The 23,924-nt window shown below is 39.2% G+C and overlaps 1 protein-coding gene across 4 annotated transcripts in view; it reads right to left on the bottom strand.

The window, feature by feature from the left end:
- SLC25A26 (solute carrier family 25 member 26) overlaps positions 1 to 23,924 on the bottom strand; it is a 146,048-nt gene that overhangs the window by 103,056 nt on the left and 19,068 nt on the right. For 3 of the 4 annotated variants that reach the window (XR_014021103.1, XM_081286662.1, XM_081286664.1), the window contains 2 exons: positions 6,361 to 6,465; positions 4,871 to 4,918 (listed from right to left, as the gene is read on the bottom strand). The exons of the other annotated variant lie outside the window; for it this stretch is intronic. Coding sequence is in view for 2 of the 3 variants with exons in the window: in XM_081286662.1 (XP_081142788.1) it covers positions 4,871 to 4,918; positions 6,361 to 6,465 (153 nt within the window). In the remaining variant the exon portion in view is untranslated. The remainder of the gene's footprint in view (positions 1 to 4,870; positions 4,919 to 6,360; positions 6,466 to 23,924) is intronic. 4 annotated transcript variants of the gene reach the window in all.

Genomic DNA, 23,924 nt, shown 5'->3' with positions numbered 1-23,924 from the left:
AACTGTTACCCCTCATCATGAAACCACATTTACACATTTAAGTTACATCCCGTTCAAGAACCTAACAATCCAAGGGCAGCTTTAATTTCTAAGCTTCCTATTGCCTTAACACCCATCCCACAGGATGGCCATGAGATTCAACATTTCAAAAAGAACAGTCTATGCGGAGTTCTTAGCACAAAAGGGCAAAGCTGGGTTCAGAAGCACATAACATGCCCAGAGCAGACAGCTGGTAAGGGCAGAGCTGTAATTCACGTTTAGGTGTCCTTCACTGACAAAGGTTCTGTTAGTTACCATACAAACAACCACAGTTCATTTTCTTGTGCACATACTATGTGTCAGTCACCCCTGAAAGTACCCCTTATTTAATTTTCACAAGAATTTCATGGTAGTTCAAATAATCAATACACAGTGAAGGAAACGAAATATGTTAACATGCTCAGCCTCATTTACAACTAAAATTAAAACTGCAATGATCTTTTCCATTTCACAGATTGCTGGTACCTTTGTTGAGGATTGGAAAACAGGGAGGCAAAGTGCCCTCTGCATCTTCATAAAGCAACTTGGTGTATCCATCAAAACTGTAAACACCCTTTATCCAGGTAATTTTACTTCCAGGCATGTAACCTACCAACACTCTCAACTATACAAAAAGACATCTGAACAGAGGCATGGCAGCACATTTGAAATGCTCACCACTAGGGAGTGGCTGAGCACATAAAGGCTCATTTGTAAAACAGTATCACACAATCATGAAAAGTGAAGGTGTGCTTCATGAAACCATTAACAATGATCTCAAAAACAGATTAACAACAACAACAACAAAAAACAGATCAGCAGCTCAGTAGGCTGAGGCAGGAGGATTGAGAGTTCAAAGCCAGCCTCAGCAAAAACAAGGTGCTAAACAACTCAGTGAGACCCTGTCTCCAAATAAAATGCAAAATAGGGCTGGGGATGTGGCTCAGTGGCCAAGTGCCCCCGAGTTCAATCCCCAGTACCCAAAAAAGAAAACAAAAAAAGACTACATGATATATAACCCAAGGAATGAATACCTTCAGAAAGACACAGAAGACTACTACAACATGAAGAGTGTCAGGGGAAGACCTGGACTGAGCAGACAACAGAGCTGGGCAGGAGATTTTCAAAGGCAATCCAAAGGGCTGGGGATGTGGCTCAAGGAGTTGCACGCTCGCCTGGCATGCGTGCAGCCCAGGTTCAAACCTCAGCACCATATATAAACAAAGATGTTGTGTCTGCCGATAACTAAAAAATAAATATTAAAATTCTCTCTCTCTCTCTTTAAAAAAAAAAAAAAAAAAAAAGGCAATCCAAAGGCTGGTCCCTAAAGGGGCCTGTGTCTGGGCACCGGATTTGAGAGGAAATTCTCAATAAATGAAGGATGTGATAAGGGTAACCACGTTTGGAAAGCTGCTATATGCAATTTGGAGTAAACTTTTCAGTGAGTGGTGATTTTTTATACCTAAATCTTGGTGGCTTCAAGGAACTTACAGTCCAGGCTGAAAGATTTGTCTGAACTGCTTGATTGCTTGCGGCAAAATTGGGAATAGCAGAAACAATCCTCAGCTACCTCCAAATCCTTCAGTGGCTACTCTCATCTATCGAAAAGAAGCCAGGAGTTATTCATTACCAAAATGACAACATTCTACCACTCAGACAGCTCCAACCGGCTTAGTACCTTCAGATTTGCACAGCTAAAGCCACACAACATTCATGTGTCCTCCAAACTCCAAGGGATAATAATCAGGCTCTTTCAAGGCCTTTCCCATATGGCCCTCTCTAGTTGCTTAGCAAATATCTAACTGAGGTGACAGTTCAACTGCTCCTTGCAAATATCCCACTTTGTGAGTGTGCTTTGAAGCATCCTCTCTTGGCTTAAGGTACATCTGGGAAGTCACTGTCTTCTGTGGGCATGAAATCCCCAATTTTACTTAAACAAGCAAAATATACATGTTCCTTCCTTGTGCCTTTGCTATTATATCTGCCTTCCTTGACTGCTTCAACGGCCACTTTTTCCAGAGTTCAGCCAAGGCTCATCTTTATTAATATAAAATACTAGTTGACTACCACAAGCAGCACTTCCTCTACAATCCCAGGTGCACTTGTACATACACACCTCACTGCTGCCCTACCTGGAAAAAAAGACACTCGCTGATGTGTGTCCCCATAAGGAAAATCCTTCAGGGCAGATGTGTTCTGCATTATGCCCCCCACACAGCAGACATTCTAAAAATGTTGCAAAGAATTTGTGGATAAAAGATCATTGCTGAGCTTATTCCTGCTTCTTCTAAAACAAACTACCTTTCTCTGGTTCTCTATAGAAATCCTACTTCATATCAACATCACAAGGCTGCTCTCCACAAAATTTTTAGGCCAATGGACCATCTGAAATCACTGTGGCTATAACAGCAGCTATGATTCTGCTCCCCGCTTTCATCTCATTGAAACAATACCCTTGCATTAAGATGCTTATCCACATCTAATTTGACAAAAATCATGAGAAAAACGATAACTGAAAGGGCAAGGTAAATAGTATAATCTGCTCACCTTGCTTAGACTCAGTGTGAAATTCACAGCAACTAAAATAGTAGAACATAAGAGATAAGCATCCAATTTCCAGAAACATCACATGATATTTAAAAAGTGTAACAGCAAAGTTACAGAACAAAGTCCACAGAACACACATAATCTATTATATAATAAATACATGGATTCAAACTTTGATCTAATTTTAATACATTATTGCTAGAGAGAGGAAACTACTTTTTTTAATTGCACTCAGAATAAATGTATAAATCTCCTCACAATTTTCATTAAAGCTTCCATGTATTTTGTTGATGGAACAATCAAAGGAGCTCTTGGGGAAAAGATTTGATATTGGTGTAAGAATAATCTAAGAATTGGGCTGGGGATGTGGCTCAAGCGGTAGCGCGCTCGCCTGGCATGCGTGCGGCCCGGGTTCGATCCTCAGCACCACATACCAACAAAGATGTTGTGTCCCCCGAGAACTAAAAAATAATAAATATTTAAAAAAAAAAAAGATTTTAAAAAAAAAAAAAAAAAAAAAAAAAAAAAAAAAAAAAAAAAAAAAAAAAGAATAATCTAAGAATTGGAACTATTTATAAAGCAAAAAAATTTTTCAAAGCAAACTTCTTGTTTTTCTCACTTGGAAAAGTAGCTATGTTTCATTCAGCAATAACTCACTCATTCTATCTGAGAGTTTGCACAGAAGCAAGACTTCAACTAAAATTGGTTCTGAAGGATCTTTTATGAACACCCACAATGCAGAAGACCCCAATTAAATTTCCAACAAAGCACTGATGTTTTGAGCAAACAAAGTCGTCTCAGGGAGGTCAAGCTATTTGCCAGGATTGTAGTCAAAAAATTAATTACTATCATAACATACGTCAAAACAAATTTTCAGAAGAATACAATACAGTTGTAACCTTGTGTTTTGCCTTTTTATATGTAAAACCAATACTCGCTGGAATGTAAATATAGTCATTTATTCAGCACACTTTAGAAAAAAAAAGAAAGGGCCCTTTTCCCCTGTGCCCAGGTGAAATCTGAATAAATAACACATTTTAGAAAGTCAGAAAACAAGTACAGAAAGAAGATACAGTATAGGTGATATTTCTGAAAGACTGAAGTCCTCTTCACACAAATAACTCATTTTGAAACATTTGGTTTGCAAATAAAGGAAGTTCTTCAAAGCTCCTGAACAACTAGGCTACACTGCAGATAGTCACCTTGCGAAAAATCCTTTTACATTTAACAGTGTCGGTGCTTATAAGGAAAGCACGCTCATCTCTTAGAGTGCTTCTTTCATTACTAATTTCTTATTAATTCTCTAAACTACAGTGATTAACTGGATATCTTATTCTTAGTTATTTCTCAATATTTTGGCTCTAAGAGATATTTAGTGACCCTACAGTGACAGTGAAGCTACATGGCATGATGTGTGGCCACTCTGACCACAGAGGGTGGCTCTTCCAGCAAACCCCTTCTACCATTCTTTTAGATGGAAGAACCAAAACAAAACTAAACAGTGTTTAAAAGAATGGCCATAGGGCTGGGGCTGGGGCTTAGTGGTAGAGCACTCGCCTAGCACGTGCAAGGCTCTGGGTTTGATCCTCAGTACCACGTAAAAATAAGTAAATAAAATAAAGGTATTGTGTCCAACTACTTCTAAAAAATAAATATTTTTTTTAAAAAAGATTGAGCATAATTCCCTTTATTTTTATTCATTTACTTGATACCAGGAATTAAACCCAGGTATGCTTAAACACTGAACCATATCCCCAGCCCTTCTAATTTTTTATTCTGAGATAGGATCTCATTAAGTTGCTTAGTGTCTCGCGAAATTGTTGAGGCTGGCTTTGAACTTTCAATCCTTCTGCCTTAGTCTCCAAACCACTGGGATGACAGGAATGTGCCACTGTGTCCCGCTAAATTGTTGAGGCTGGCTTTGAACTTTCAATCCTTCTGCCTTAGTCTCCAAACCACTGGGATGACAGGAATGTGCCACTGTGTCCGGCCCATTTTTTTGGTCTTTTAAACTAGTTTCTCCAAATTTATTTCTGATTGTTAAAAACACATAAATTTACTGTAATCCCAGCTACCTGAGAGGCAGAGGCAGGAGGATTGCAAGCTTAAGGTCTTTCTTGGCAACTTAGCAAGACCCTGTCTTAAAATAAAAAATAAAAAGGACTTGGGATGTATTCAGGGGTAGTGCACCCCTGGATTCAGTGCCTAGTACGGGGGAGGGGGAAACAAATACGTACATGCACACACATACCAAACAGAGCACATCACTCTTTTGCACTTCAATAGTGGAAATTAAATGAGTTACCTCTCTTAAAACTGTGCTTTTATAGCCTCGATACAAGCCTTGGATGCCCTGAAACAAACAAAAAAAACAAGAACTTGTGAAGTCAGAAAGGCAAAGAAGATTTCTAAATGACATTCTGAAAAAAAAAGATTCATCTGCTCTAAAACGTGGGTTCTAAAACATTCACCCACACCTCAGTTCTACAAGAAGTAGGTTCTAAACTCAAGTGAGTTCCCTTGTGAGCATCTCTAAAAACAAACTGGCTGCCTACATGTTCATTTAGTTTTAGTTGCTATTATTCAATATTTCTTCTCATGAAAAAAGCATGAGATGCTTTGAATATATTTCCAAAACAGATGCATATAAATGTCAATTATCCTTTCATATAAAAAGAAAATATATCATAACATCACAAATTTATTAATAATTGCTCAATAAAGTAGTGGTATATATTTCCAGACAAACCATGATTTATATGCATGGTCCAATAAGGATCCTATAGGACAGATCTCATTCATTAGGTATTCAATGTCTCCTCATTCTTTGCTCGGGCGACAGACCATTAAGAACAACTTTCTTAAAACCTACATTCATTGAGATTGATTTGTTTTTTTTTTTTTTTTTTTGGGGGGGGGTGGTGTTAGTTACTGGGGATTGAACACAGAGGCCCTCTACTACTCAGCTACACCTCAGCCCTTTTTATTTTGAGACAGGGTCTCAGTAAGCTGCCAAGGTTGGCCTCGAACTTGTGATCCTCCTGCCTCAGCCTCCTGAGTTGATGGTGTGCATCACCACCACAGGCTGAGAATAACCCCTATTTAAAAAAAAAAAAAAAAAAAAAAAAAAAAAAAAAAAAAACCACCAGGTGCCATGTCATGGGCCTATAGTCCAGCTATTAGGGAGGCTGAGGCAGGATCCCTTGAGCCTAAGAGTTTGAGGCCAGACTAGGCAACATAATCAGATCCTGCTTCAAAAAAATAAAACAAATGAAAGCTTATATAAAAACTATAAAGGAGAACAGCTAAGTGCTCCCTCCCTAGTCAATGTCTAGAAAAAATAATTTTTGACTCAAGCTAACTCTGATCAGAAAAAGAGAAATTATATTTTGACACAAATATTATGAAGTTGGTCACTATTCTAGGTCCATTACTATATTTCTTTTTTGGGCCCTCAAATTCTATAGGGATATTTTAATATAGTTATTCACTTTACATATTTACCATTTGTTCTGTGTCTGGTTCTAAAATAAATATAGGAAGATAACAACAGGATACATATATAATGGTACTCCCTGTATGTTTGGTCAGAAATTTGAAAAAGAAATAAAACTAGAAATTCAAAAACAAAGAAAAGGCAAAGATAATCTTAGTTTAAAAGTTACTATAATTGAACATTAAATTCAGCTCCAAGGTTTCTTCTTAGGCTCTGGTCATGAGCCACACAGAGTTCTATTAACTACTATAAAATGCTACTCAGCAAAGAGAAGGAAAGAAAACCTAAAAACATCTCACCTCTTCATATAAGATATCAGAGAATATCTGAAATGTTCTTGAGGAAGCAGATACCTGTGCCCTCTGCTTAACCACTTCTGAAGGAACTCGAATCAGGCAGGCAATCTAAAATATATAAATTTAATTATATCCTGAAAAGAAAATAACTGTCACAAAAACTGAAAATGTTTCCATAAGCAAAATTCACAGTAAATATGTATCATGTACAGGTTATAGAAAGATGTCAGAGCAAGACTGATCATCAACTGGTACCCCTCCCTATCCTGGCCACCACCCAAGTCCCTAGACCCCCACTATGCAACAGCTGAGGAGGGCTCTGGTATCCCTCGACTCAGTGCCATCTTTCCAGGTGACACTGCTGCTGACATTGCTTTCCAGGTGACACTGCATGTGCCTATACCTTACCAGTCAACACTGGGTAAAGTATACAGCACCTTAAGTTCACACCTCCAAGATTTTACCTTTATGCTTAAAGGTAGCTTACTTATTTTCACAAACAGGGAGACAAATAAAGAATTTGCCAAACCAGAAGGTACTCTGCCCACAGAAGGATAGAGGCAAGGGTGGACAAAGGGCGGGAGGGCACAGGGAAGAAGACACTTACACTGAAAATATAAACTGTTTTAATGGAAATCCTCTATGCATTACACAGTCTGCCATAGACACAAACTTTGCACTTTAGATTTCACATACCTAACTCGGGTATCCACTGTTTTCCATGTGACTAAAGACATTAATTTTAAATTTTTAGAATAAAAATATAATATTCACATCTGAGGCACAGTAGAAAATGTGGACAATCTCTTCCATAACACACGTAGCAGAATGAAAGAAAAACAAGAAATTTCACAGAACCATCCCACCAAATAAATAACACAAGGTCAAGGAGGTCTATATTTTTTCTTCTGTATTCTTTTAATTCCTAATCAGAGAGTAGGGCCCAGTTTGGATAGATCTAATGTAAGGTTTTTTCTTTCCATAATTAAGTGGCTTTAAGGCAAAGGTTGGCAAAATTTTTTATGTCAAAACCAAAATAAACACTTTAGACTGCAAACCACATGGCCTCTTCAACTACACTGTTTCAGCACAAAGGAGCTATGAATAAATAATATGTAAATCAATGGTTTGGCTGTGTTCCAATAAAACTTTATTTACAAAACACTACTAGTTTGCCAACCCTTGCTCAAGGAATAAACATTGGCAAATTCTTCTTTGATATCAGCCTTGGCAGGAGCAAAATAGGCACAGAACACATGTGATCCTCAGCACCCCAAGATACAAGGGACAAAGATGATATATAATGTGATCCTAGATGTCAGAGACATTCAGCATGCACACAATACGACGGAATATTAAAAACTAGCTCAACTAGCTATTCGTTAGCTCAACTAGCTATTCGTTATGTTAATGCACAAGAGATATGATTATGACAAGATTCGTTTCCTGAAGTTATTTTCTCCCCAAACTAACAGTATCTGCAAAACAATAAAATCTGATTTTCATTTCTCCATCAAGCATTTGAATGTTCATTATTCATAGAGATGTCTGCAACTGCAGCCAACATATCTTCCCACCTAGACTTCCTTCAAACTTGTTTAATTCAGTTCAATAAAAATATAGTGAGCCAGACACTGCACAGACAAGGACCCTGGGAAACACAGAGTCTGGGTCTGAAGCCCAGCCTCCACGACCAGGGAAAACAGCCAGAGGTTATTAATTCAGAGAACATCCAAATAAACGGCTTGCAAGAAAGGGCACAACGGGGAGAGTGAACAGTCACATCACATCCACAGAGGGCCGGGGGAACAGTTCTGGCTGTATAGACAATATCGCTCCACAGGTAGCCACCAAGCGATGATCACGGGACCAGAGTAGAGGTCAGGAGCATCAGGGAGACTGAAGACACAGACAGGGAGGCCCTGACACCACCACACAGCCTGAACTTCCCTCCACAGACAGTGAAAAAGTTCAAGCAGTGGAGTGGTGGCTACAGTGCCTGGAACAACTGGGGGTGGGGAGAAAAGGACTGTAAGAAGACAGGGGGCAAGTTAAAGGGCTACTACCAAAGGTCTATAAGACACCAGGAACGGACCGAGAAGGGCCAAATTTGAAGGGAAATTCAGGATTAACTTGCCCTGGACTGGGTTTAAACAATTAACATATAATGGTCCCATTAAATAAGACTAGGGGAAAGAAGAGGAAGAGCAGGTGTAAAGGAAAGATTAAGTTCAAAATGGGAAACTGAGTAGGAGAGGCCCAGGGAACATATAAGAAACTATATCCATCAAGAAATGAATATGTAACTATAAAACTAGAAAAAAGGTGGGGATACAAATATACAGAAGTCATCAGCATACAAAGGATGGCTGAAACCAAAAGATAACATCACCCAAAGAAAGAGCCAGGAGAGCCAGGCACAGTGGTGCATGCCTGTAATCCCAGCGGCTCAGGAGGCTGAGGCAGGAGGATCACGAGTCTAAAGCCAGCCTCAGCAATTCAGCAAGACCCTGAGCAACTTAGCAAGGCCCTGAGCAACTTAGTGAGACCCTGACACTAAATAAAATATTAAAAAGGGCTGGGGATGTGGCTCTGTGGGTAAGTGGCCCTGGGTTCAATCAAAGGGAGGGAGAGAAGGCGGACAGGCCAAGAGAAAAGACCAGAAGACCAAAAATGGATCCCAGAGAAACATCAACTTTTTTTAAGGGCTAGTAGCAGGGACGAACTGGTCAGAGACACATGAGGAGCAGCAGGGACACAGGCTACAGTGAGCGCCTCACCTGCCCAACTCTTCCAACTCTTGTGTGGGGCTTAGTCCCCCTCCTCCCACACAGAACTCCAAGCAAGCCAGGGGAGCTCAGCTCATCAGACAGTGCTGCCCAGGGCTCTGAGTCTAGACCTATAGTGGCCAACACAGAGGGCACTTGAAAAGTGGCTAGGACAACTGAAACGTGCTGAGTGTACATCAGCTTTTGAAAAACTGATATGAAAACCACATCATTGTTTTTTACTTTCTTTAAATGCAGCTACCAGAAAATGTAAAATTGCTTCAACCTCTTGCATTATGTTTCCACTGTTCCAGAGGACGGGGACAGTTTAACATTCAGTACAGAAGCAGTACTCAGTGACAGAGGCACCGGGGTCTTGGATCAACCCAACAGTGGCAGCATCAAGCCACACACACCTGAGGTGCAGGCCTCACTGTGGCCAGCCTTCTTGGTCACCACCCAGTCTCTCTCTGGTCCTGCATGTATTTTAAGAGCCACAAATGAATCTGAGTCAGTCACAGAGGTAACAGCTTTTCTGGACAAAAGTATCAAAACACTGATGATAAATGATATTTAATTATGTCAATAAATGATATTTGGTATGTCACAACTTGTCTGGGAATAAGCAACTCAGCAGTGAGTGCATAGCCCCAACCCAGTGCACCATACACATCAGATTTTTAAACTGGGTATGAAAAAATGGGAAATACTCATTAACAATACTGGTTACACACTGAAATAGTAACACTAGGGATGTGTTAGGTTTAATAATATATGTTCTTAAAACTCATCCCACTGGGGCTGGGGATGTGGCTCCATGGCAGAGCATTTTTGCCTCACGTGTGAGGCCTGGGTTCTATCCTCAGCACCATAAAAAAAGAAAACAAAGGGGCTGGGCTGGGGCTCAGTGGCAGAGAGCTCGCCTATCATGTGTGGAGCACTGAGTTCAATGCTCAGAACCACATATCAATAAATAAAATAAAGGTCCACTGACAATTAAAAAATATTAAAAGAAAAAGAAAGGAAGAAAGTGAAAGCCTGGCACATAGGCATGTCATCTCTCCTCCACCACCCCTCATCACACTGCTCAAGCAACAAACAGACTCCTCTTTCTTTCTCAAATTCTTCCTAGTAGGTATCGCTTTGTACCCAATTAGGAAGGCTGAGCATGTGCAGGTCTAGGGAGGGGCAAGGACCACTGCATCAAAGCCCGGTCAGTATTCTGCTGGCCAGGGAACCGCAGAAGGTGGCTCAACCATGTCCGCCAGTCTTCCAGGACTACCTTTTCTTTCCACTGTGTAGACAGGATCAGCTCAACTGCAAGCAACCAAGAACCAGCTTGACACTGAAGGGGACCAGAAGCCCCACATGGAGATTTGCACAGCAGTGCGTGGCGAGACCTGAGCAGGACAAATATGAGAGTTATTACAGAGCCATTTCAACAGAGGGGTTGGGCAGGGAAGTCACCAGTAATTTACAGGGGCTGGGGACATGGCTCAGTGTAGTGGTAGAGCATTTACCTCACATGCATGAGGCTCTGCATTCAATTCCCAGTACCACAAAAATAAATAAATTTTTAAAAATAAGAAGGAGAAAAAAAAGTGGTTTACAGACACAGAGGGGAAAATGTAGACTGCTGCCGGCAGGAGTTGGGGCTGTAGCTCAGTGTGCAGTGTCTGCCTAGCTGGCCTGATGCCCTGGGGTCAAGCCATGGTACCACCACAAAACAGGACAGAAGCAGGGGAAGGAGAGAAAGGAGCTCATAGTTAAAGGGGGTGAGTATCTTGCCTTCCTGTTTTAGTGCCAAAGGCTGTATCTGCACTCAGGATGAAGGAAGCGCAGGGAGAGGCCAACAATAGGGGAAAGAGATGGACACTAGAAGACTCAGAAGCTTGGAAAAAGGTGGAGCGTGGAGGTGTGGAGAGCACCCAGACCACCCTAGGCTCAGGTGCCACCTCCTGCTTCTGCACAGGTTCAACCCGAGAAGGTCTGGCTAAAGGTCTTCAGGCTGTAACTGTGACCCCCAACTCTATGTGGCCACTGAGCACTCCCTGGCTTTCTTAGGTCTCATTTTTCTCTGAAGTTTTCACTTTTATTTTTTAACTGACAAAATTAAAATGTATATGCTTACATAATTATGTATCATTTTTCTTATTTGACCTGAACCAGAAATCTTTATAGCATCCTTTTAGGTTACAGATTCTATAATTCTTAGTTTCCCACCATCACACTTTCTCTTCTCTGCCTAAAAATATATCCCCTCCTTATTCTTAATTCCTATATAAACTCTCTGACCTTCTTTTTTACTTATTAACTTAATCTGTATAACTTTAAAAATACATACATTATTTTCTCTTCTACTAAATCATAAGCACCTTCTGGTCAAGAAGACAATATGTGGTAGAGCTTCGCCTAGCACGCGCGAGGTGCTGGGTTTGATCCTCAGCACCACTTAAAAATAAATAAAATAAAGGTATTGTGTCCAACTACAACTAAAAAATAAATATTTTTTTAAAAAGAAGACAATATGTAGCAACCTTACTAATCAACTGAGGGAAAAATCTCTCTACTATATATTTTTTATATTATTTTACATAGAAAGTGCATGCAAATTACCCAAGAGGAAAAAATCACCCCCCCACAAAAAAATGCCAGAGAAATGACTTTCCAATACTCCATAATGTTTTAAATGTTTTCTTTATACTCAATAGCCTACACATATGCTTATATGAAGACTAAAAACATAAATAAATAAAGTGGAATTATAGGTAATGATTCTTTTCTGATTATATTTTCTAAAATTAGCATATATTATTACTTCTTAAGGTTTTGTTTTTTTTAATGGGAAGGGTACGGATGGGTACTGGGGATTGAACCCAGAGGCACTTTATCACTGAGCCACTGACCTTTTTTTTTTTGAGACAGGGTCTCAAAAAGCCCAGCTTTTTTTTTTTTTTTTTGAGACAGGGTCTTGATAAGTTACTTGGGCCTTGCCAAGCTGCTGAGGCTGGTTTCATATCTGCGATCCTCCTGCCTCCCACAGTGCTGGGATATACAAGTGGTGTGCGCCACGGCATCTGGCTTTTTTTTTTAAATAGCAATTTCAAAGAACAAAAATTTCTGGTATGGACCGAAGGTTTCAAGTGAGGAAGAACAGAAAACGAAAGGAATAATTTAAAATGAGCTTTTAGCTGCAAACCTACCTACTAATTAGCTTTGATAAGAAAAACATTTATTTTTAATTTAGTAACAATAAATCCACAAAAATAGACTAAGTAGTTTACTGTGAGGCCTAAAATTGCATATACATTATTTCTTTTAATAAGAGTATAAAACTCAGGAACATAAACAATGATAGAAAATAAAGTCCAATGGCTTACATAAACCTAAAGGACCGATCCCAGCACCTAAAACTCAAACAATAAATACTAGAGAAAAGGAAGGGGGGGTGGAGCGCATACTAACTTCTTGTATTTTTCAGTTCAAGTGGTAAATAGTGAAATATGACCCCAATATGTCAAGAAAATAGAAATTGTGTACTTTCGAGGCTTGGCATAAATATTTATGGAACTTCACACTTCACAACCCTTCATGTTTTTATTTCTTTAAAATACAGAAGCAGAAGAAAAACTCTGAAAATATTCTCAGATAAAAAGTAATCGAAATAACTGAAGGGATACAAAGCACCAGAGGGGCTTGCTGACTTCTGTGGAGCAGCATTTTGGCCTAGGAGCAGAGCTACACAGGAATGCTTGCAGCCACTTCCTCTAGTACCTGTGTGCCTTTTCAGTATGGTTTTCTACTAACTGTGATCTTAGACTTGAATCCAGATACCAGAGTATTTCACTGCTACAACTTGCTACAGTATTGTAGTTCTATGAAAGGAAATAAAGATAAAGTAATCCACGGGGCTCTTGTAAATCCATTCCATACAGCACTCCTTCCTCATATACATGGGGTTCAGGATAAATCCATGATACAGGAATGGTGGCATTTTCAGTAAAACCCAATGTCTTGGAGGTTAAAGTTTTATCAAAAGACAACTAAGGTTTTCCATAAAGAAAATACATGGATGTGAGGGCGATCTGGCTACGACATCTGTCACCCCATTGATCACCAGGGTTGATTCGGCTGATCTGGCTGGCTAGGCGGGTGTCCCCTTCCTCCCTCACCGCTCCACGTGCGTCCCTCCTGAAGCTGCGCGCTCGGTCAAAGAGGACGACCTTCCCCGATAGAGGAGGACCGTTCTTTAGTCAAGGGTATACGAGTAGCTGAGCTCCCCTGCTAGAATCTCCAAACAAGCTCTCAAGAAAATACATGTCCCAAACTTTTGTCAACATTAAAATGCAATGCTAGGTTCATTCAATTAGCATACACAATATTATAAACCTCAGGTTAAAATTGAATTAAATACTGACAATACTGATGCTGCTTTATTTATCTGACATAAATAAAAACTTTTCTGAAAGTAGCACAGAGATTTAAGCATTTGTAAGTGGATACATTACAGTGAACTTCAGCATCACAATAGGTAAAATGAAGGAAAAATAAGAGTTGGATGCAGTAAACTTTCTTGGTCTTTCATCAGCTACAGCCAAGGTCCACATCTCCAACACATTAGCTATCAGCACTTTACAATCTCATTTCTGTCCTCTAAGTCCTCTAAGTCTAAAAATGCTACCTTACAGTAACACTATATCTTTTCCCCAATTATTTCAGTAAAGGTCACACACACACAAAAAAAAAACACTGATTTAAGACTTTTCTATGAGAAACTCAATCCACAACCTATAAATATTTCTCTGATATTAGAAATTAATTGTGTCAGCCCTTTGCATATGCATAAACCTGAAATAACAGAAATTACTAAAAGTCAAAGAGCTATCTGGCTCATGAAGCAAGGGTGAAATATAAATATTTTCATTACCATCTCCAGAATTATTTTTTGGTAAAGGAATAACAGATTCACACATATCCAACACATATCCATTAGGTTTAATATCAGCAAATGCTTCATATTTCAACTGGCAACTCTACTAAAAAGTCAACAGAAACTTAATACTATGCTATATAAAGCCAATCAAAATTTAATCACAAAGTCAAATCCATGCTGGACTCTGCAGAGCAAATGCAACATGGCAAATTAAAACGAGGTGATGATTGTGAGGGAGACAACTCAGAATACTGAAATTTTTGAACGCAGACATGTATTTTATTCCACATTCTTTCTGTAATTCCCAAAATTCTCTTTAGAAATCAGGCTTCCAATTAAGAATACCTAACATATCTTTCTATACCTCCATTTAAAATGAAAAACCTTCATCTGTGTGTCAAGTCTGCTGTCTTCTGGCTGCATATGGAATTGCAGCTGTTGGTAAACCAAAGAGCAAATCCCAACGGCATTTTTTTTTTTTTTTAAGACATTGAAGGACCTTTATTTTATTCATATATTTATATGTTGTTCTGAGAATTAAACCCAGGGTCTCACACATTCTAGGCAAGTGCTCTACCACTGTGTCACAATCTCAGGTTTAAATTTTATCCACTTTCACTGAGGCCTAAGATTATATTTCTTCCTTATCAGACTCTTTCCACCTACACAACAGCCAATAGGCACTGTAAGAAAATGAAAATCTCTGTAAGAAGCCTTGACCTCTGGCCTGACAAAACTACTACCACCCTCCCTGGATAATCCAGACTACATAGACCAACAGTCTTCTCAATGAAAACAATTATATTGACTTTTAGGCCACGTGTTTAAAAGCTGTTCACAGAACTGGACACAATGCACTTAACTTAAATGGCTCCTTCTCTTTTGAACATTTCTATAAACTAGACATGACTTCATGGGAGATGACAAAAGCTTCAGAAACAAATTTACAGATTTCTACCAATAAACAAAACTGAAAGGGGAGGAGACTATAATGGTAACTGGATTAGCTTCCTATTGTTGCTGTAACAAACTACCACGTTCTTAGTGGTAATGGTAGGTTTGGGTAGCCTGCAAAACGGTTCTTCCTGAGCTAAAATCATGGTGGTGGGCAGCATGCCTTCTGCAGGTTACAAGGAGCCACATGAATGCTCTCCTTTGGGCCCCCTCCTCCACCTTCAAGGTGCAGCTTAACATCTAGTCTCTCCCTCTCTGTCCCTCCTGCTCTCACTTTGGAATACAGATCCCCCTCTGATCACACTGAGTTCACGTGGATAATCCAAGAACTGCTTATCATCTCAAGATCCTTAGTTGCATCTAAAAAGTCCTTTTTGCCCGATGAGGTAAGCCATTCTCAGGTTTCAGGGATAGGACATCTTTGATGGACCATCATTTTGCCTACCACAGTAACTCAATAGGAAATTTTATTTTATTTGGTACCAGGGATTGAGCCCAAGGGCACTTAACCACTAAGCCACATCCCCAGCCCTTTTTATTATATATTTTTGAGACAGGGTCTCTCTCAGTTGCATACAGCTTGCTAAGTTGCCAAGGCTGGCTTCAAACCTGTGATCCTCCTGCCTCAGCCTCCCCGAGCCACTGGGATCAGAGGCATGCACCACCGTGCCCAGCCCCAGTGGAGACTTTTAGAACCTGACCTTTTATTATTTTAAGAAACCCAAAGTGATCTGAATTGTTTTTTTTTAATTTTTTAATATTTATTTCTCAATTTTTGGTGGACCCAACATCTTTATTTTTTATTTTTATGTGGTGCTGAGGATCGAACCCAGTGCCCCGCGCACGCCAGGCGGGCACATTACCGCTTGAGCCACATCCCCAGCCCCGATCTGAATTCTTAATGTTACCCAAGGAAAACACTTTTTCATCTCTACTTTTGTTATTTCTTAGATATGACATAAAAAGCAGAAGTCTATATAGAGGTGCTCCTGACAACACAAGAGAAATATTGATCTAACCTAGGAAACCTTGAGCAAGTCACTAAACTTTTTTTGAACTTGACTTTCTTCACCTTCTGAGCTGGTTTGCCTTACAAAACTATAGAAGTCTAAAAATGTGCCACACAGCAATCTGTGTGACATGGGACTAAGAATCAGCATTTATTACCCACTTTGTATGTCAGGTGGTAGGCTGAGCACCATGTAGTGTTACACCATTTCATTCCAGAGGAGCTGTGATTGGGGCAGCATTAACCCTGTTTTTCAAGATGAGGGAACAGCAGCTCAGTGAAGTAAATGGCAAACACGAGGACAAGTCACGGTTCTGATCTGGATCTGGGTCAACTCATAGCCCACGGTTCACACTAGGCCGTCTCCTTACAGAGGCCCTCCAAACAGTCCTTGGCTATTCAATGAATGGATGCAACTTATTATTTATTTATATGCTCCTCAAAAACAGGGATCAAACTTTCTTACCCCATTTCTTAGCATCTCTCAAGGCTAGATAAACAAGAGTCACTCATATTTTGAATAAATCAAAGGAAACTGTGTTACCAAGAAATCTTAAATCAGTATTTCACAAAATAAAAGTTTTCATTAACAAAGTTCAGGTTCACAATTTCCTAACTTCTTTTCATTATTTGGCCCTTTGAGAGGATTCAACTTTTCATTTAGAACAATAACTGATCAAATACATTCATGACTTAAAATAGTTTCTTCAGCTTCATCATCCTCTATGAAAATCAGGTTGTTTTTTCTATAAAGTAGAACTTAGTTTAACTGGGTTCCAGCAATTGAAATTGCTCTTAAAAAGCTAACACATAAATCCCCTTCCCTCTTGTCTACTAACTAAATATCATAATCAATGAAATAAACTGTCGGAGATCATGAATCAATACTAAAGCTGCATACCGTATTAGGAAAGGAAAAGAGAATCCAAGAGATGGAAAGTCTGCAGTGCGATGGAAAGTCTGCAGTGCATTAGAAAAGGAAGTCAGAAAGAAATCGGAGGCAGGTGTCCCTTTATTATGTTCATCAGGGATCCTCCAGCCCATTCAGGGGTGCACCACAACTGCCACTCACAGGCAGCGTCACCCAGGACGAGCCTTCCCCCCTGTCCCAGTCCTCCTCCTCTCTTTTCTGCATGTGTTCTGAGCCACAGGTGGACAGGTGGGGAGTGCTTACTAAATGCAACTCAGTAGAGTCGGCTGGAGAGTCAGCACCCACAGAACAACAACTAACAAGGGTGTCCTGGCTGAACACTGAAGGGACACCGCAGGAAGGCTTCTGAAAGAGTTCCCACCTCTTCCTGAATCCACTTTCTCCTTTTCACCCTCTTCTCCAGCGCTGGGGATCTTCCCTGGAGATGACCCTATCACTCTCCCAACACAGCTGCTAGACCTAAACATCAAGCCTGATCCCTGTCGCCCGCTCTGTGGGCCCTCGAGTAAAAGCCAGAATCCTCACGGTGGCAGGCAAGGTCCTCCAGCTGCTCACCTCAGGATGACCCAGTCACACCCACACTCAACCACCAGGAACCTGCAAGTGGTTACCAGGGGCTTCTTGGGACTCCAAGACCCCTCTCCCACCAGCCCACCTAACAAACCAGCACACTCCCAAATGTCAGCTAAGGGAATTGGACTGTAGTTGAGGTACCTGCTGTATGAGATTTTTAGAGGCTCTTACTGAAAAAAAAAAAAAAAGTAACTATGTGAAGTGATGGAAATGTTAATTTGCTTCACTATTGCAATCAATACAGCATGTTATAACACCATATAGACAACAGAACTTATTTTCAAAATAAACCAGTTAAATTAAATGTGGCTCAAAGATTAACTACCCTTGAGGCCTTTCCTGAATACCCAAACAATTCTACCTCTGTTCATCTTAATGTACGAGCATTTCTATCTGGTGCATTACTGTGAGCTTCCTTCTGATCCGATAAGTGCACTTTCCTGGGGCCCAGGGAAGCCATCTGCTTTTCTACTCACATAGTCCCCTATGACTAAATTATACAGCCGCACAGGGTTTAGCAAAATATTACAATTCCAAGTGGGAGTTAACCTGTATTAATTTGTGAATATTAATCATGATTAATTCAAAAGACAGGCCACACTTCAAAAGTTTTTGGTTGTAGGAGTTTGTTTTTGCTTTTTGCTTTCAGTACTGGGAATTAAACCCAGAGGTACTTTATCACTAAGCTACAACTCCAATCATTTTTCTAAAATGCTTTGAGACAGGGTCTCACTAAGTTGTCTAGGCTGACCTGGAACTCGGAATTCTTAGTGGTTCTTCTTAGAAGAGGTCAGTATTATGATTTAGATATTAGGCAGCCCCCAAGAGCTCACATGGGAGACAATGCAAGGTTTAGAGGTACAATGATTGGGTTATGAGAGCCTTAACCCAATCAGTGGATTGGGTGGTAAATGGAGGCAAGTGGGTGTGTCTGGAAGAAGTGGTTCATCAGAAACAGGAATATGGGGTCTCTATTTGTCTCTGGAGGGTGGAGTCTCTCTCTGCTTCCTGATCACCATGTGAGCTGCTTCCCTCCACCACACTCTTCCTCCATGATGTCCTGCCTCACCTCCAGCCCCAAAGAATGGAGCCAGCCTTCTGTGAATTGAGACCTCTGAAACCACGTGCCCTCAAATAAACTTTTCCTCCTCTAAAATTGTTCTTGTCAGGACTTTTGGTCACAGCTGTAAAGTACCTGCCATAGGCATGAGGCCCTGAGTTCAATCCCCATCACCACATAAAAAATAAACAACAACCATAAAAAATGATGTTTAAAAAAAAAACAGTCAGAAAACATCATGAAGATATTTACACATTCATTTTAAAATGAGATATTAACAACAGCATAAATGAAAAAGCTTAAATTCCCACTACTGAAGACACAATAACTAGAATGTGTCTGTGGCTAACAAACACACCTCATATCGTTAATGAACCTAATCCTGTAAACAGCCACACTGCTGGGAAGGCTTTCCCTCATCTGGTATCCAGTAAGACCCCTGATGGCCTGCAGCACAAAGCAGGTCCACTGGCCTTGTTAATTACCTTGCCACAGGAGCCTCCAGCTATAGAACTCTACGCACCACGGGCCTTGAAGAAAACATCAGGGCAGGTTATAATAAATACTTCGGTAAAACCCAGATCTACACATCTTCTGCTCCCTGGCCCACACTTGGAGAAGTGCTATAAGAAGCTATCAGAAAAGGCTTTTACAAACCATGATATATTCCCTACTTTTCTTATCTCTAGTGAGAATGGAACTGAACGACACTTGGAGAGGACAATCTAACAGCACCTGTGTGTAAGGATATCTGTGTCATCTATACTCAGATACTAAACACACAATTTTAGCTGCAAAAAACTTCCAAGGTTCTTTCATTTCTGAAAATAACATAAGCTAAGGTACAAGGAGGAAAAGACACAAGAAAAGTCAAATCTGAAAACCTGTAAGAAAAAAAAAAAAATGACTACCACAGGTGTGGTGGCACACAGCTGTTATCCCAGCAACTGAAAAAAAAGCTGAAAGCTGAGGCAGGAGGATCACAAATGTAAGGCCAGCCTGGGCAACTCAGTGAAACCCTACATCAAAAGAAAAATAAAAAGGGCTAAGGAGGCAGCTTAGTGGTAGAGAACCCCTGGGTTCACACCCCAGGACCCGGGGGTAGAATCACTACCATTTTAATGTTACAGTATCCATCCTATTAAAGTAAACCTGCCCCCACCTTGGACTTAATTATAGATTCTACTTCTCACAGGGCTTGTTCTGTGTGTCGGAAACTGAGCTGCAAAGTGAATGAGGTAAGGATTTAGAGATTTGGTACAGCAAACTTTATAATAAAAATGGCAGGATTTTTCTTGCTGTAGTAACATATTAAATTTCATTTGATCAATTTACTATATTCCAAATTTACAAGCATAAGATAGAAGGTTGTAATTATAGTTGTACTGATTCATCATTAAGATTTAATCAAGGGCTGGGGTTGTGGCTCAAGCGGTAGCGCGCTCGCCTGGCATGTGCGCGGCCTGGGTTTGATCCTCAGCACACATACAAACAAAGATGTTGTATCCGCCGAAAACTAAAAAATAAATAAAAATAAAAAAAAAAAGATTTAATCAAGCTGCTGCTACAGGGAATAGTTGTTATTTTGGCAGTGTTTTTTTTTTTTTGTTTGTTTCCAAGGTGCTTTCATAATCACTAAAACAAACAGACCCGACACCAAAAAAATATGGTATCATTTCTAAGGAATCTCTAACGTAACAAGTTTATATCAAAGCAAATGTGCTGAAGAATAATAGCTAAACTATTTCTTACTGTCTGGGTTTCTATGCCTTTCTGACCACTGACAGCTAAAAATGTTTTTGGTTTTGATTCCTTTTTACCTTACACTTAAAAATTTACCTCCTCTAATTCTCCTGTTTCATTCTGCTATTTTTAGAAATGGCTTTTGCATGAATGTGAAACCAAAATTATGTTCTATGAAACTGAAACAAGTTACCTAGACAGGAGGGGGCATGTCTATTTCTCTAGTATTTATGGGGAAAACTAATTCTGAACAGTATCAGGAAATTCTAAAAGAATGTCCAAGTTTATCAGAGCATCAGAACCAACGTTTCCACAAACTTTATAAATCTGGCAAACTTTTTAACATAATAAACTGTACCTGAATTTAAAATCAATTAAAAATCAGTATCAAGAAATGTTTCATGTGTTATGTCCTAAATCCATGGACCCACTTGCTGATCAATCTTCCTCTTAAGCTTCTCTAGGAACCATGGAAACTATAAACAGGTGTTTGACATTAGGTCTTATCAGGGACTGTGGAATCCCTATGAGAAACAACAATGATAAGAACATTCTAGAACTGTGTTACCTCCAATCTTATGGATACTTATTTCCTAATTCTAAAGTCTACCTTCCCCACCCCTTATGCTCAACAGTTCACACAAGAACATGATTCCATTTAAAAAGCTTCAATTCTTAAAAATATTAATTATAGGTATTAGAAACATCAGAATATACAATATTTTCTAAAAATGAAGAGCTATGTCATTAACATGAACAATCTAACAACTACTATCTATCCTAAGCTATTGTATCACTTTATATTTTCTTAGTAGGTTTAAGGGTCAGAAGGTTTATAAATTGAAGAAGAAAGCCTGTCCTTCAACATGGCAAACTAGTTTTCCTGTAAAATGATCTCATGTGAAATAGAATGGACAAATTCTTTATTTGCCACTTGCTTTCAACAACATATTTGAAAACGTAAGCTAAATATAGAACTTATAGAATTACATTTGAAGCTAATAAATTTAACATGCAATTACAAAATACAGATAGACAGGGACCAAGAGCGCACTCAGTGATGAAAAGCGTGCTTACCAAGCTTGAGGCCCTGGCAATCCCCAGGACCAGGAAGGAAGGAAGGAAGGAAGGAGGGAGGGAGGGAGCGAGGGAGAAAGGAAGGAAAGAACACTAAAATAAAAGTTGCCATAAGGACAGAATTTCCACAACTCAAGAGACACACCATTTGAGTCTTTAGTAAAAGACTCAAATTAGTTATACACGGACACAATATCTTTATTTTGTTTATTTTTTAACGTGGTGCTGAAGATTGAATCCAGGGTCTCACACCTGCGAGGCGAGCGCTCTACGGCTGAGCCACAACCCCAGCCCAGCTTTTGCTTTTAAACTAAAGGTTAAACAAGTTTTCAGGTAGAAGTCTAGCACTGGAGTTTTGACCTTGGGTCCATGCATACAGGGAATGAAAGTCCCTAGAAATGGAACGCAAAACAGCCACAGGTTTCATTAGATTCCAAAAGTGTCTATGACTTATGAGAGGAACTACTTTATGCTGTTTGTTATTCAAAAATTACTGTATCATCAGTCCCAGGGTAGAGACTTTTACTTTAGAATCCAGAGTTGAACTTAGGCTCGGCAAAATCATTTTTAAACCAATATCAAAAGAAAGCTTATTTAAAAAAAAACAACTCACTGATTATAATATCAATCAGACTAATTTTTCTTTCAACCTGTTTTTCAAGGAACTGATTTCTTAGATCAAAAAATTTATTTCAAAATAATGGGAAAGTATAAAATTTTATGGCCAGATAGATATATAAAAGAATATGAAATGCAAAAATACCAAAATGGATTAGAGATCATCCTTCTTCCCTGTGACTCGCCACAGCCTCAACAGTTCAAATTATCACAGGAATGAGAAAATAATTCCTTTATTCTAGAACTGAGACTATTTGTTCCATAATTTCATTTTCCCTGGATTTTCAATATATAACCTGATGTATTTTCATTGATCAAAATGGAATAATTTCACTACATTTCTATAAATCAACTTCTCTTCTTCCTCTTTATCTTCCTCTTTCGCCCCTCCTCCTTCTCCAGTGCTGGGATCAAACCCCAGGCCTCCCACAGGCTAGGAAAGTGTTCTACCTAAGAACTACAATCCTAGCTCCTAAAACAATTTGTAAAAAAAATTATCTGTGAGGCCAGTATTATCTGAATACCAAACCAGCAAAAATATCACAAAAAAAAGAAAATCACAAACCAACATCTTATAAATAAGCAAAAGTCCTCCACAAAATAACAGCAAACCGAATCTAAAAATTAATGAAAACCATTGTATATCATGACCAGTGAAATTTATCCCAGAAATAAAATGGTGCTTTCAACATGTGAAAATCTCTCAGTGTGACACAACAAAATAAAGAACAAAAACACACAAACATCTTAGAGATGCAGAAATAGCATCCAACAAAATTCAACATGCCTTCATAAATAAAAAGTAAATAAATTGCTGGGCATGGTGGCTCGTGCCTGTAATCCCACAGATTTAGGAGGCTGAGGCAGGAGGATCACTGGTTTGAGCCAGCCTCAGTAACTTAGTGAGGTCTTAAGCAACTTAGCAAGCAAGACCCTGTCTCAAAATAAAAACTTTAAAAAGGGCTGGGGGGCTGGGGCTGCAGCTCAGTAGCAGAAGTGCTTGCCTAGCATATGTGAAGCACTGGGTTCGATCCTTAGCACCACATAAAAAAATAAATTAATTAAATTAAATAAAGGGATGCTGTCCATCTACAAGTATAAATTTTTTTTTTTAAAAAAGGGTTGGGGATGTGGCTCAATAGTTAAGTGCTCCTGTGTTTAATCCCCAATTCCAAAGACGCGAAAGTAAATAAATAAATCACTGAACAAACCAGGAACAGAAAGTACCTTCCAGAACCTCATAAAGGGCATTAATGAAAAATTCACAACTTACAGGTGAAAGAATAAATGTTTCTCTCTAAGAATCTTAAACAAGACAAAGATATCTGCTCTTACCACTTCTATCTGGAATTGTACTGGGGTCTCCAACCAAGGCAATTGTGCCAAAAAGATGGAGGAAAAAAAAAACAGTTAAAGTATAAAGATCAGAAAGGGAGAAAGAAAAATATCTCTATTTATAGATATAATTTTGTACATAGAAAACACTAGGGTTGGTGATATAGCTCAGTGGTTGATCACATGCCTAGTATGCATAGGGCCCTGGCTTTGATAGAGAAGGAGGAAGAGAATGAAGGGAAGAGGAATAGAAAGAAGATCCTAAAGGATCCAGTAAAAAAAAAAAAAAAAAAAAAAAAATTTAGTTTAGCAAGGCTACAGGATGTAAGATCAATATACAAAAAAATTATTGTCTATATGGTAGAATAAATTAATTTAAAACAAAATTAAGAAAAAAAATCATATAACAGCATTAAAAATATATTATTGGGGGTGGGATTATGGTTCCAAGGTAGAGCATGCATGAAGCACTGGGTTCAACACTCAGCACCACATAAAAATAAAATAAAGGTATTGTCCACCTACAACTAAAAAATAAATATTTTTTTAAATATATTATTTATGTA

The sequence above is a fragment of the Spermophilus citellus genome, assembly GCF_964194105.1.
Source record: "Spermophilus citellus genome assembly, chromosome: 3".
Taxonomy (NCBI): Eukaryota; Metazoa; Chordata; class Mammalia; order Rodentia; family Sciuridae; genus Spermophilus; species Spermophilus citellus.
Note: the sequence above shows the minus strand (reverse complement) of the source record. Positions and strands in the feature narration are given on the sequence as shown.